The sequence below is a fragment of the Myotis myotis genome, unplaced genomic scaffold (genome assembly GCF_014108235.1).
Source record: "Myotis myotis isolate mMyoMyo1 unplaced genomic scaffold, mMyoMyo1.p scaffold_m19_p_10, whole genome shotgun sequence".
NCBI lineage: Eukaryota > Metazoa > Chordata > Mammalia > Chiroptera > Vespertilionidae > Myotis > Myotis myotis.
Genome location: NW_023416314.1, coordinates 49,346,805 through 49,361,459, shown reverse-complemented (window position 1 = coordinate 49,361,459; position 14,655 = coordinate 49,346,805). Strand labels below are relative to the sequence as shown.

General features: G+C 46.8%; 1 protein-coding gene and 1 long non-coding RNA gene across 2 annotated transcripts; both read right to left on the bottom strand.

Annotated features, from left to right (window-relative positions):
* Positions 1-297: 297 nt before the first annotated feature.
* LOC118664845 lies at positions 298-11,304 on the bottom strand. The gene is made up of 3 exons (XR_004970429.1): positions 10,383-11,304; positions 10,117-10,258; positions 298-1,283 (listed from the first exon to the last, which is right to left on the bottom strand). It is a non-coding gene; the product is annotated as an uncharacterized LOC118664845 (long non-coding RNA).
* RASSF10 (Ras association domain family member 10) lies at positions 6,677-9,305 on the bottom strand. Its single transcript, XM_036325445.1, has one exon. It carries the CDS (start codon positions 9,108-9,110, stop codon positions 7,596-7,598), a length of 1,515 nt encoding a protein of 504 aa, XP_036181338.1. The 5' UTR covers positions 9,111-9,305; the 3' UTR covers positions 6,677-7,595.
* Positions 11,305-14,655: the final 3,351 nt, after the last annotated feature.

Sequence of the window (14,655 nt, the reverse complement as noted above, 5' to 3'; positions counted from 1 at the left end):
AAGGCTTTTAAAGTAGTTTCCAGCTTCCCTCTATCTTTTTCTCTGCCATTCTTAATGGCTTACATTTTCAAGATTGTTCAAAATGGCTGCAAGAGCACCAGCCAACATATCTGGGATCCAAAAATAAAGAGAAAAAGGGAAGTGAGGGAAAATAGGGGCACCTTTTAAAACTAAGTCAGCTAGAATTCTGACAAAACTTCTTCCTCTTACATCTTTTTAAAAATATATATTTTATTGCTTGTTTTTTTACAGAGAGGAAGGGAGAGGGATAGAGAGTTAGAAATATCGATCAGCTGCCTCCTGCACACCCCCCACTGGGGACATGCCTGCAACCAATGTACGTGCCTACCGGAATCGAACCTGGGACCCTTGAGTCTGCAGGCTGACGCTCTATCCACTGAGCCAAACCAGTTAGGGCTCCTCTTACATCTTAATAGCCACTCCTAAATGTAAGGGAGACTGGGAAATGCAGTTTAGCAGCTATGTACAATGCTATTGACTATAACCAGAGTTTATTCGTAGGATGAAGAAAAAATTGGTATTGAATAGACAACTCATCATCTCTACCAGGACCCATGGAAGGCTTTCCAGAAAAGGGGAGTCTTATGCTAACAATTGAGACATGAGTTGTATTGGCCAGGCCAAGAGGAGGGCGAGGAAAGAGCACAGCTGCAGGTAAAGCAGCAGCAGCTCTGATGCTCCCAGAGGGCTGGGAGCAGGCTTCTTTGTTCTGCAGTGCCGAGCTCAGAGCCTAGCACAGTGCTCATCTTAAGAAATATTTGTTGACTAAAAGTTGGCCTCTAAGTGGGTGCTTATGCCACCCAATGTGTAATCTCTACACCAAAGGAATGCCCTCCGCCACCCCCCCCCCCCGGCACCCCCACCAAGAGATTCTCTCAGCTATTTCCATTCTGCTTACGGCAAAGTAAATGAATCTTGGTGAAAATCACCTCGTGCCCAGATACAGACAGAGTTGTGCACACAGGTACCCAGAAATCAAGATATGAAGCACGTACTGCAATAAAACCTGACCACAACTTCCTAATGAATCAGGAACACTGTTTCACAGACCAATGCATCTCACTTATTAAATATCCTTTGTTGTTTATAGCTGTAGAAGCTGCTGAGTCGGAATTAAGGTGAGGAAATGAGAAGAAACCTGTCCAGCTCTTCCTGTTGGTGGAATTCCAATGGAGCCTGGTTCTCAGGTTTGGTGATTATTGAGTCAAGTCTGGGAACTCTGATGCTGAGCCAGTCTCCTCTCTGCCGACAGACCTGGAAAGCTTCAATGGGGTGGCACAGAGGAAGGACCAAATGAATATGTGCCTCCAAGGCTGGCACATGCTAGATGCTCAATAAATACCAGCTCCCTGAATGAATGGCATGGGCATTTGAGCAAGGGTTTATGGAAGTATGACATTTGAACTAAGCCATGAAGAAGGGACAGACATCCTTCAAGATGAAAGGAACGGTATGTGCAAAGGGACAGAGGTGTGAACAGAAAAGAAAACTCAAGTGGTTCAATGATGCTAGAGAGGGTGGAGATGGGAGATGAGGCTATTAAGATGTATGTGCAGGATGTGCTAAGATGTTTGAACTTTCTCCAGTGGGAAATGGGAACTTTTGGTGTATGCTGAGCTGAGAGGGACATGATCAGAGTCACAGGGTCATTCACCTCTCTTCCCAGTTACTGCTCCAATGCAAGCCTCCCCTGTTGTCACAATACTGCTTCTATTGATTAACCTCTCTCTGTCCCTTCACTCCCAGACTGTTTCCTCTCTCCATACCAATTCCTGAAATCATCATGGGAGGCTTCAACATCCGTGTAGATGTGTCTCCTAACATCCTTGGTCCTCCAGCTTTGATGACCTTGATCTTCCCCCCATTCTCTTTGACCATCCACTCCCAGAACCACATCATGGACTTTCTCCACCTTGAGAAGCTCAAAGCCCAGGTGTTCCCTCCATCATCCATTGTTTGAGATAGTATGAAATTGCTAACACCATAGGTGTCCCAGGAATATATAAATAAGTGGAAATAAGATAAGAAAATAATTAACTAGATTTACATATTGCAATGCAGAGTGCTCACACAAACATACTGTCATGTGAAAAAAAGAAATAAATACAATGGGCTTTCTAGCCCAGTGAAAGTCATGTATATTAAGCAGAAGCACATAGACAGTTTTATTCTACTTTTCAAGGATGCATGTAATACCTGAGCAAATGGATTAGGCCAGCACACTGCTCAACTCCAGGGTTCCCATTCAAAGTTTCCTCTGGAGCATGGTTCCAGAATACAACACGAATAGTGCCCCCTGGAGTGGGCGGCATGGCAGCCCTGGATATATAAAACGACTTGGAAGCTCATGGATTAAACACATTGGGATAGGTGCCTATGGCAGGAGTAAGGAGGGAACTAGGAGTGGCAATGGGAGAGGAAGGGTAACATGAAGTAAAATAAGATAGAAAAGAGCCCTCCCGTGAATGGAGGAAGGCAGTGTCATGTGAATGAAGAAATAGAATCCACTCCTTCGGTGGTCTTAAGGTCGGGAGAAGAGTGGACTTGGGAGAGGGGCCTTGAGCTGGATAACCAGCAACTTACTAAATCCTGCTAAGAAATGTAAATTTTATCCTGAAAGCTGTAGGGAATCCTGGAGGTGTTTGAAAACAGGGAAAATTTTCATGGGAATGGATGAGAGAGGTGGAGGAGGGACAGTGTCCTTCAAAGTAATCCGGGTTTGGCCTCCACATGCGCAGTGGAGTCAGCGTGGCCAAGGACACCCTCAGTCAGGTGTGCATGCCCAACTCCACGGACACGGGAGCCCACACAAGGCCCAGCACTCCATCTCTTGACCCTTCCATGATCCTCATTTACCCAGAGGCTCAACTAGAAACAAGGCCTGGTTAGAAGCACTGCGGACAACTCCAGCACAGCTGTGGCTGTTGATACCACCTTCCAGCTGTGACTGTACCTGTGCCCTTGAGGCCTGCAGTTGAAACATTCATGCTGATGCACAGGATATTAATTTTTGTGAGAAATATTTTTCATTGGCAAAGGCTTCATCTCTTAGACAGATGCCCAGGTATTTACGTAAGAATTTCTCCTCCTTTTTTCCCTAATCCTCACCTGGAAGACAGTGACTACCTCTACGATTCAGAGAAAATCACTCCACCACACGAGTGGAAATACTTGAACAAGATTTGATGACCTCTGAGTCCATTCCAATGCCAACACTCTGGGGCCTGTGAGATCTTTTTTCCGAGTATGCCAAACGCTTCGTGGGTATAATGCGCTTGGTGTGATATAGCAAAATGGGCACAGGTTTTGGAATCAGACTTGGGTCAGAATCCTGGATCTGCTACTTACCAACAGGGTGATGTGGGTTTCTTTATCAGTAAAATCAGAGGTCAAAAGTTCTATCTCATGAGATGAATGCGAGACAATGCACATGAAAAAGCACCAGGATTTAGCATTTGGAAAGCACTCAACAAGACAGTTCCTCCCTATCCTCCTTCCTTTCCGTTTACGAAGACACCTTTCACAAACATTTCCAGAACAAAAACTTCACAAATTGTCGTGACCAAATTTTCCCTTTTCAAGAATTTAAGGATGAGCTCGGATGTAGTATCATAGCTATTTACTGTGTGTATTGATTTCATTTTGGCTTCTTTTTTGATATGGGTGGGAAGGGAGAAGCACAAAATCAAATATATTGTATGACATCACCTTCTAAGCATAACCTTTTCTGATAGACTCAAGATGCAAAAAGATAATATTTTCTTTTTATAAGTCTGGTTCTTTTATTTGTTAACCCCCTTAATCTTGCTGGTGTGGTATTTTGGCCCCTCCTGCTCAGAGAGATGGATGGCCAGCTCTGACATGAGCCGGGATTGCTATTACCAAGCAGTGCTCAGGGAGAGCAAGGAAATGGGAAGGAGAGAAGGTGCCTTGTCCTTTTAACATTCCTGTTAGGATGAGCTGCCCTTTCTGTTGTAAAGGTATTTTAAGGCTGTGGTTGCCAGCCCTGACTTCCTGGGACCACAAAGAATTCATTCATTTTGTTCAATATATTTTCTTACCAAAATATAATAGCTAATGAAAGCTAAGGGGTGGTGAAATAGGCATTGCCATGCACAGAGGATTGTAATTAGAACAAATCTTTTGACAACCAATTTGGCAATTAAGTGTCAAGTTTTTAAATATTTGTACTCTTTGGAAATTCTCTTTCTGGGAAGCTCTCTCATTGAAAAGGAGTCTAATTAGAGAAACAGATATGTGCACAAAGCAGCTTATCACAGTGTCATTTCATAATAATGAAAAATACCAGGAATGACCTAATAATATGCACCATGGTACATCCAACAGATAGATGGAGCCACTTACAAGGAATCTGTCAAAACCTGAGCATAAAAGCATATAAACAATCTCATTAACACTGAATATTGTTTTAAAAAATAAGCAAAATATGAAATATTCACAATTCTAAAGAACTGGAAGGAAGTATCTCAAATTTCGGTAGTGATAAGCTTTTGGTGACAAGATTCTGAGTGATTTTCCTTTCTTTTTACTTGTTACTTTCAGGTCTATCATGAGGACCATAGTATATAACTTTTCTAATTAGCAAATCCTCCTCCTCGTCTTTATCTTGTTTCATAAGGAAGTAAACAGAAATGACAGATGGAATCTTTTTGATTTGATCAGATGGCCAAGAATGGACTAATTAAAGATAAAAAAATATGATAAATTGTATTAATTACAAAAAAAGATGGGACTAGTTGGGAGGAGCCTGCTCCCCACTCTCCTCCCCAGAACTTTTGTAAGGTTAGAAGAGCAGGAGGGGTTACTTTTACCAGGGGCACTGAAATCCTGGTGCCAGTGCATTCAAAGCCTTCATTTCCATTCTTAATGCCATGATAATTATTAAAAAAAAAAAAAAAGGAATGAAGTTTTTAAAATGTTTAGCATTCATTAGCCACTTTCTAGGCAGAGGCACTGATTTGCTTTTTATATCTATATTTCACCTTTCTCAGGCTTGCAAAAGCTCTTAATAAAAGGAACTATTGTCTCCTTCCTCTCCCCGCACCTGTTGTCCTTTCTCCTAACCACACAGAGAGTGCCTTTTGCGGATATAATTGATTTGGATGGGGGCGGGGAAGGGCAGACTGAACTTCATTTTGGTATAAAACAAAGCCTGGTTGGTGCCTGAATTGTTGACTGGAGAGGCAAAAATTTTCAGGTGGCCAGGACAGAAGGTTCTGGAAAGAGGGCACCAGAAAATCCCACAGGCCTTCTCCCTGTGATGTGGCTTTATTTGCTTTACAAGCTTCGGGCATATCTGCTGACGTCAGCAGCCCATCAAAGTTTAAAATAATAACAGTGAACAGGAAAACAGCCCCTTTCTGCCAGGCAGTCCTGTTCTGCCAACTTCTGTGCTCGCTTTTGAGTTAATAAATGTCCAACTTCCCTACCACCCTGAGGGGGGAAAAAAAAAGCACAATAATTTTAAAACCACTAGGTCAGCCCATTGCCAGCATAGACCATTCAGACAAGTAGCATTTGTCACACTCCAATGAGGATTTTACCTTTCCCTCAAAAGAAAAGCTATCATTAGGCTTTGTGTTTATGGGACCAAATGATTGTCTAGGGACAGTGGGGTTTTTTTGGTCCCTTCCTCATTTTAATCATGCTCGAAGCCAAACACATAGATGTTTTCTGCATCAGACAAAACTAAAAAACCATAATTATGCCAGTTAATGTCTTTTGAAAACATCAATTAAGAAACCGGCCTTTTACTTAAAAATTTGAAAATATCCACACATGCTGTAATAGCACTGGGAGGTAGGGGGATGCTGACTCTCAAAAAGAGACACCCCAATGGCTTCAGGTCAGGTGAGCAGGCCCCCGCTGGCAACAAGCAGGCAGAGAATCTCTCCAAGGAGGAAACTTCTCTATAAAGCAAGACCTCTTAAGTTATCTTCACATGTAGTGTTGAAACTGGAGCCAGCCGCTCCTGAGTTAGGTTGATACCAGGCTTCTGCACCAGGCTGGCACCACACACACCCCATTGTTAACACCTCCTCAGGACAGATTAGATCCCACATTCCTCAGAAGTACTGCACTCCAGAGGGAACACTGCCAGCAGGCTCCTTCCACAGGGCAGCAGCTAGCTACAACTGATAAGTTTTCATTGAAATAACTGGAACAATTACACCGAGTCCCCACCAGGGCTCTGTCTCCAGCTATGGAGCAAGGGAGCGAGCGAGAGAGAGAGAGGTTGCACTTGCATCTCCTGGCGTGTGCAAAGGCATGAGCCAGACAAGAGTAATTCAAGTCGTTAGCTCACTTTTATATGCTTTTATCTATGACTACCTGCTGTTGTTAATCCATTTGTTCACCCAAGATGTACTATTAGCTTGATTGTATTTTATCTTTTTCAGGCCTGATCTAGTAAACCCTGGCATTCACAATATCTCAATTTCAGTTTGGAAAAGTAACTGTTCCCTGACCAAAAATACTGAAGTTAGACTTGGGTTTGGGTGAAATCTGTTAAGGTCATGGTTGGTTTTGATCATAGAGCTCAGTTCAAAAGCTGAACACTGACAATGATCTTTGCTTTCAAGTCTTACGTTTCAATGGGAGTGCTCATTTAACAGCAAGTTTAGTTGTACTTAACTTGAATTCTGGAACTTCCCTTTTATTTTTTCCTGAAATAACAGTGATTAAGTTAATGAAATGGCAATATGAATGAAAGGAAAACACACAAACCTTTGCAGGAGCAAACCCCAAAGACCCAGATTAAATTTTAACCAAGAATTATGTCTGCCAGAAACCTATATCTCAAAAGAGATACGTTTGGTTTTTGTAATAATAAAAAGTTATTTTGGAAAAGGGATCCCATTCTAACATACTGTATTTTCTAGGAGGAAGCATGGGGTTAGACTTCAGTACAGTTTAGTCTTTTAAAGAAAATAACAGGCAAACAGCTTAGCAGATGGATAACTCCATATCTGCAGAAATGTAAACAGCCAGGATTTTAGTGCCTATGGGTTTTATGAAAGATGTTAAGTACGGCTGAAACCAACACCAGTGTGTCCTCTTTGGCTAGTTTTAACACGTTCAGAGTCACAATTAACATTCAAGGAATTTCCTTTTCATCCAAGTGTTTCTTTTAAAAGCACTTTATGCTACAACCTAAAATTCTAGCTGCCATCAGTCCTCCTCATACAGAAGAGTGGTGAAATTCCCACAACACCCCTTTTTCTGCTTTTGCAAATAGGCTCGGACCACGTCAAGTTTCCCTGGGGTGTTTGTTTTCCAGTGTGAGGGGTTCTCACCTCCTCCCTCCCCCCTTTCCCTGAAAGAGCTTGGATTGGAGACACTGGTCCTGCACCCTCCTCCACACTCACCCCCAGCCACAGGAGGCCTCTACCAGGCAGGCCTCCGGAGCCCTTCCCAGCCCAGTCGGAGGCCTGCTGCCCCGCAGGAGCTCGGGGCCCACCCGCAGCCTGGTTTCACGTCCCCGACCAGGCGCCTGGCCGGATCTTGCTACAGGAAAGGGGAAAGCGTACGTGTCCCTCCTGACCCTGCTCCTCCTATACAAGGGACTCGCACACGGGCACTGAGTCTGAGTCCTGGCTGTGCATGGAGCTCAGCCCCGTGTCCGAGTCCTCGTCGTTGCCAGGACAGCTTTTGGCCAGTCCGCGGGCCTGGTCCACCCACACCTCAGCGCCGGGCTGAGGCCGGGATTCCCGCGAGGGTCCACCAGAGCCGGTAGTCCCATCAGGTGCTACCGTCAACTCCAACGTGTGCAAAGTCTGGAGGAGGCCCTGCAGCTCGCGCTCCTTGCTGTCCCACTGCTGCTGGCTGTAATCCAAGTCCGACTTGAGGGCCTCCAAGTCCGTGTTGAGCCGGAGCCCGATGTAGAGGCTGGTGCTGAGCTGCGTCCTGACTCGCTCCTGCTCCAGCAGCAGCTCGCCGTCCAGGCTGCCATCGGGCTCCGGGGACTCCTCCCGCGCCGCGAGCTCCTCCTGGCGCCGGCGCATCCACCTCTGGTTCAGCTCCTCCTGAATCTCGGCCGAGAGGCGCTCGAGCAACTCCTCCTGCTGGGCCCGCTGCTCCTGCAGCTTCAATAGGTCGTCGCAGCGCTGGGCCAGCTCCTCCAGCGCCACTGCCTGCACCTGGCCGTCCAGGGGCGCCGCCGCCATAGCCACCGCCTCCGGCTCGGGCTCCTCTCCCGGGCTGGGCCCGTCGAGCTCGATGCCTGCGTCCAGCAAGTAAGTGTCCTGCACATAGTTGACTCCGTGCCGCCGCATGCGGTCCAGGTGCACCTTGGCTTCGTAGCGATCGATTTCGCGGTCCAGCTCCCTGAGCCGCTGCACCTGCTGGCGGATGGTGTGGTCCTGGGAAAGCACCAGATGCACCAGCGTCTCCATACGCTCCACCGACACGCTGTTCGCGGCCCGCGGCGACGACGAGCAGGACGAGGCGGTGGACGACGAAGTGGACGAACAGGGCGACGCCGGCTGCTGCTGGCGCCGGCGGTTGAGCTTGGCCAGCTTGCGGAAAGCCTTGCGCACCACCCGCCGCTGCTTCTCCTGGGTCAGGGCCAGGCTGGGCCGCGCCGGGACGCCCCGGGCCGAGCAGGGGCGCTCGCGGCTGAGCACCACGCGCGCCTCGGCGCTGCGCGGACCCGCGTTGGGCAGCGACGCCTCGCTGCGCACCAGGACGAAGCGCACATTCTCCTGCTCGTCGCCCCAGGCGGCCCAGAGGCGCAAGATGCGCGTCTTGTTGGGCAGGATGCGCTCAAAGCCGCGCCACTTCTCCACGATGCAGTAGCACTGCGGCGGCCCGCAGAGCAAGCCTGGCGGCAGCGTCTCCTCGTCGTCCTCGTCGTCCTCGTCCAGGGGTTCCGGCAGCTCCCCCGGGCCTGGCGGGTCGCTGGCCGCCGCCCCCCGCCGCCGGCCCCGCCGCTGCTTCCGTCGCCGCCGCCAGCCGTCTTCCAGCAGCACTCGCACCACGTCTGAGCAAGTGGTGCGACGAGAGAGCCCGGACACCAACTTCTCCTCCTGGCAGATCCACACCGATATCTTCTTCTCCGAAGGGTCCATGGCACAACCTGGACGCAGGTGGCGGACAGCCCAGCCGCTCTGGGATAGGACAGGAGCCCGAGACCCCCGTCAGCACGGACCCTTCTCAGCTGTGCACCGGGGCAAGCGCGGGCGTGGGCTGGAGAGGCTGCAGCTGGGATCGGCCGGACGGCGCGTGCTCCCAGGGCAGTGAGCCCGGGATCGGGCTCCCGCCGCTTTGGCTCTGCCCAGGGTTGCTGGGGCCTCCCTCCAGGTTTTGCTCCTCCCCACGTGGCTCCTCCCCCTCCCGCCCTCAGTGCCCAGAGAGCCGCGATCCCGGGAGGCGCAGCGCCCAGACCCGCCCCTCTGCGGCGCGCTGTTCGCGTTAGGTTTGGTCCCCTCTGCACACACGCCGCTCATTTGCGCGGGGGCTCGAGAGAGGGTCCCCTCCGCTGCAGAGCCTGGAGCCCGTGCCTAGGCGGGATCAGCTCTGTGTCTTCCCACGGCCTACCGGCTCCTCTCCTAGTGTCTAGGGCTCGCCCGACAAATGTTGAGGTGACTTTCCCTGCCCTCCCAGACACGGCTTCTGGCCCCTCCTGGCAGCGCCATCTGAGGAATGCCCCTTGCGCAGACAGGGAAACCAAGGCAGGCAGTGCCTCTAGCAGAAACTCTGTAACCGCACTGGGTGACTTTCAGCTGAGAACTCTAAATGCTGCCTTAAGTAGTCGCATATTTAAGGAGAACAAGATGGACAGTGTAATTCATGGGAAGGACAGGGGTATGGTCTGAGAAATGCTTCACTGGGGCAATTTCGTGGTTGTAGGAACATCATAGAGTGCACTTACACCATCCTAGATTGCATGGCTTTCTACACACCTGGGCTGTACAGCCTATCGCTCCCAGGCTACAAACTTGTACAGCATGTTACTGTCCTAAATACTGTAGGTTATTGTAACAGTGGTGTTTGTGTATCTAAACATAGAAAGGTACAGTAAAAATAAGGCATAAAAGATACTTTTAAAATGATACACCTGTATAGGGCACTTACCATTAATGGAGCATGCAGGACTAAGTTGCTCTGGGTGAGTCGGTGAAAGGTGAGCAAATATGAAGGCCTAGGACATTATTGTTGTTGACAAAAGGTGGCTGGTCCCAAGCTATTCCAACAGCAGTCCCCAATCTGAGGTGCCCTAAAAGGAGAAACTTTATTCAGGTGAACAGTTCAAAACTGGTAAATGTACCCTCAAACGGAAACTGAAAATGCGCTCCCAAAGGCCACTAGGGAGGCCCGCTTATATAGAGAAAGTGCCTGACCTGGCTCCTGATTGGTCCATTTTTATGCAAACGAGGAATCCAAATGTGCTTAGTTTGATTGGTCCAAATAGCACTGTCCTGATTGGTCATAAACACCTATTCTGATTGGTCATTGTGGAGTTGCTCTGATTGGTCAGTAAAGATGCAAATGAGGCTATAGCTGTGTAGTTCTGATTGGACAGGGCAGGTCTCAGCCGATTGGTTGAAAGATGATTCCAGGAACACCTTTATAAGGGTGGGCTTACCGGACATGAACACAATGCAGAAGGCTTTCGGATCAGTCTGCAGCTTTTCTCTGAAATGAAGTATGTGTCAGAGGCCCTGGTCAGCCAAGGCTGCTAGACTCTGATTATGAATTTAAGCCCAATTAACCACCTGGAGTCCTTCTTGGCAGGTATACACTAAATTTATAAAACAACATGAGAGTACATCAAGCACAAGAGGAAATGATACAATCAAGAGACTTGGTAAACGTGAGATATATGATGCTGCTGTAAGTGTAACACAGCATACTGTTTTACGGAGGACATTTTTAAATAAGTAGAACGAGCAAACTACAAAATAATGATTAAAAGCATAGTCTAGTAAATATGTAAACCTGCCACACAGTTGTTTATTATCATTATCAAGTATTATGTACTGCACATCATTGTATGTGCTATATTTTTGACTTTTTTAAAAAAATCCTCATCTGAGGATATTTTCCCGTTATTTTTAGAGAGAGTGGGAAGGGAGGGGGGAGAGAGAAACAATATCTCCTGGTTGCCTCCAGCACAGGATCAAGCCTGAAACTGAAGTACGTCCTCTTGACCTGAATCACATCCAACCTCCCAGCAGAGCTTGTACACCCTCAAGATCTGACATCAGCTTTACTCTCAGCCTGTACACTCCAGCCACCCCTTTTTCACACTGTTCTCTTTGACCTAAGCTACTCCTCTCAGGCAGCCTAAGAAACATTCCTAAATCGCCCTACTCCACCCCCCCCCCCCCCCCCCGCAGTTGAATCCAATTGAAAGTCAAAGTGCAAATGGTTGCCTCCCAGACAGAAGCTTAGTATCCTTTCTCATCTACTATTCCTGATGCCTAACGGAGAGCACATAGATTCAGTGAGTGCCCTGAGCCAGAAAAATATACAAGCTTCATACAGGAGAAAATATACAAAAATGTATTTATAACTTGGGGGGGATGCACTCATAAACAGGACATAAACATGCAAAATTCATAAAAGAAAGAATCAATAAATATGTCCAGCTCAAAATGTAAACCTTCTTACTGAAAAAATACACAAGGATATCCTACACAATTTTTAAAAAGCTGAATAATAACCCACGAGGAAATATTTGCAGCATAAATACCAAAAGATTAGGATTTGGGATGTATAAAGAACTCCCAAAATTTAGTTTTAAAAAGTATCAGGCAACATTATGTAAAATGGGTGAAGAGTAGATAAAGCGGAAACAAATGGCCAAGAAATATGAAATAATGCTTCACTGGACCAGAAATCAGGAAAATATAAATTTAAGTGAAACAAGATGCCCTTTTTCTGCCAGGAGATTGGCAGCATTTAAAAAATATATAACATCATTGGCAAAGATGAGGGGATATATCCTCTCATACACCACTGGTGTAAATCAATGTATCTACTTTGGTAATGTCTATTAAAAATAAAAAATGTGCATACTCCACATCTCAGCAATTTCACTTTATAGTATCTACCTTAGGAAAACACCTGTGTGCTCAGAAAGCACGAATGGGGTGTGCACTAACCCATTTTTGTTTTAGCAAAACAATGGATACAATCAAAAAGTTCAACAATAAGTGGATGGCTGATAGACGGGGATACAGCCACAATCTGAAGTCTCAGCAGCACTTAAAGCCAGTAAATTATATATATATATATATATATATATATATATATATATATGCAATAATAAACCTCAAAGACGCATTGTTCAGTGCAAAAGGCAAGTTTCAGAGTGATGTGTATGATGGGATTCCCATCTCTCTTTAAAAACATATACACAAAGCATCCTATATAATAAAAGGCTAATATGCAAATTGACCAAACAGAGGAACAACCAGTCGCTATGACATGCACTGACCACCAGGGGGCAGACGCTCAATGCAGGAGCTGCCCCCCTGGTGGTCAGTGCACTTCCACAGCGGGAGTGCTGCTCAGCCAGAAGCCCTGAGCTGGGCTCATGACAGTGCTAAGGATGTCCAACTGACAGCTTAGACCCACTCCCTGCGGGGACCAGGCCTAAACCATCAGTTGGACATCCCCCAAGCACTCCAGACTGCGAGAGGGCGCAGGCGAGGCTGAGGGACCCCTCCAAGTGCATGAATTTTGTGCACCAGGCCTCTAGTATATTCATAAAGTCACACTGTATGTTTTCTAGAGGTACAGATATCAGTGTGCCTGCATAGAGCCAGGTATGGAAGAATATTCACCAAATCAAAAGCAGTGAATCCCTCCTGGAAGGATAAGGCATTTGCAGAGGGAGAGGCTCACAGAGGAAGTTAGCTTCATCTGCAATGATTTTACAAGACGGATTTAGGCACATATTACTTAATTATGCAATTATAGTGTATGATTTTCAAAAGGGAAAGGGTGTGGGTTGGGATCACTAAGTTCTGGTTCTCCTGTAGACCTCCCCTTCTGTGGACGCCGCCCCAGGATAAGTGGCATCTCTGTTCCCTGTCATCTGAGGGAATGTCTATAATCCACTTCTGTATTTCAAAGGGTTGTGAAGGTTAAATGCCCTACCAGCTGAGGAGGAGTCTGGTTGAGTACCTGGTTTAAAGAATGTGCTTCTCACTGGAGCTTTTCTTGCTTTTGCGGGTGAGCTTTTAAAAAGACAACCCAGTTCTCACAGTGGCAACAGAGACATTTGCTGTAAGTCTTCACTTTGGATTTCAAGAGTGGCATGTCATTTGACACTGTGGTTTTTTTCTTCATTTATCTTCCTAATGCCTATGAGAGGCAAGACCTAGTTCCCTTGCCCATGAGAAAACTGAGGCCAAGGGGAAGGGATTGGCTGTTTCCCAGCTTGCAAAGCTCTGTGGAGCTGCTGCTTGGTCTGGAATTTCTACCTGTCCAATCTGTCAGTCACGGTTCATGGCAGCGTGGAACACCCAAAACAGAAACTTCCGCCCTTAATTACACTGAGCCGTGCAGAAGTGTGACTGGGCCTCGCGATCTGAAGCAGTTCCTCATAATGATTAACCACAGAAAACAACCCAGCCAATTGTGTTTACAGAAACATTTGGTTGCTCTCAGATGCTTTGGGGAAAGCGTGGAAACTGCCACACTCATCCATATCATTCTTGACCAAACCGAGCTCCCAGCTGGGACAGAGATGCTGGGCTGTCATCCTTGAGACCTTACTTTTTTTTTTTTTTTTGAGACTTTGCTTCATATATATATATATATATATATATATATATATATATATATATTTGATTTTTTACAGAGAGAAAGGGAGAGGTATAGAGAGTTAGAAACATTGATGAGAGAGAAACATCAATTCAGCTGCCTCCCGCACACTCCCTACTGGGGATGTGCCCACAACCAAGGTACATGCCCTTGACTGGAATCAAACCTGGGACCCTTGAGTCTGCAGGCCGACGTTCTATCCACTGAGCCAAACCGGTTAGGGCGAGATCTTGCTTCTTCTTTTTTTTAAAAAAAATATGTTTTATTGATTTTTTACGAGAGGAAGGGAGAGGGATAGAGAGTCAGAAACATTGATGAGAGAGAAACATCCATCAGCTGCCTCCTGCACACTCCCCAATGAGTATGTGCCTGCAACAAAGGTACATGCCCTTGACCGGAATCGAACCTGGGACCCCTCAGTCCACAGACCAATGCTCTATCCACTGAGCAAAACTGGCCAGGGTGAGACCTTGCTTCTTAAAGTGAGGTCAGCAGGCCCCCTACCGGGAATTGCCTGTGGTGTTGTTGAAATGCAGATTCCTGGGCACCCGCTCTAAACCTTGTAAGTCAGAGTCCCTGGAATTTGCATTTAAAACAGTCTCCTCTGCCCTGGCTGGGTGGCTCAGCTGGTTGGAGCATTGTCCCATACACCAAAAGGTTGTGGTTTCAATTCCTGATCAGGGAACATGCCTAGGTTGCGGGATTGGTCCCAGGTTGGGGCATGTAGTGGAGGCAACCAATCAATGTTTCTCTCTTCCCCCACTTCCTTTCTCTAAAATCAATAAAAACATACCATCGGGTGAGGATTTAAAAAAAAAAGAAAAAGCAGTCTCCCCT

Coding starts and splice junctions, on each gene's coding strand:
- RASSF10 (XM_036325445.1), bottom strand. CDS start 9,110: ATGGACCCTTCGGAGAAGAAGATATCGGTGTGGATCTGCCAGGAGGAG.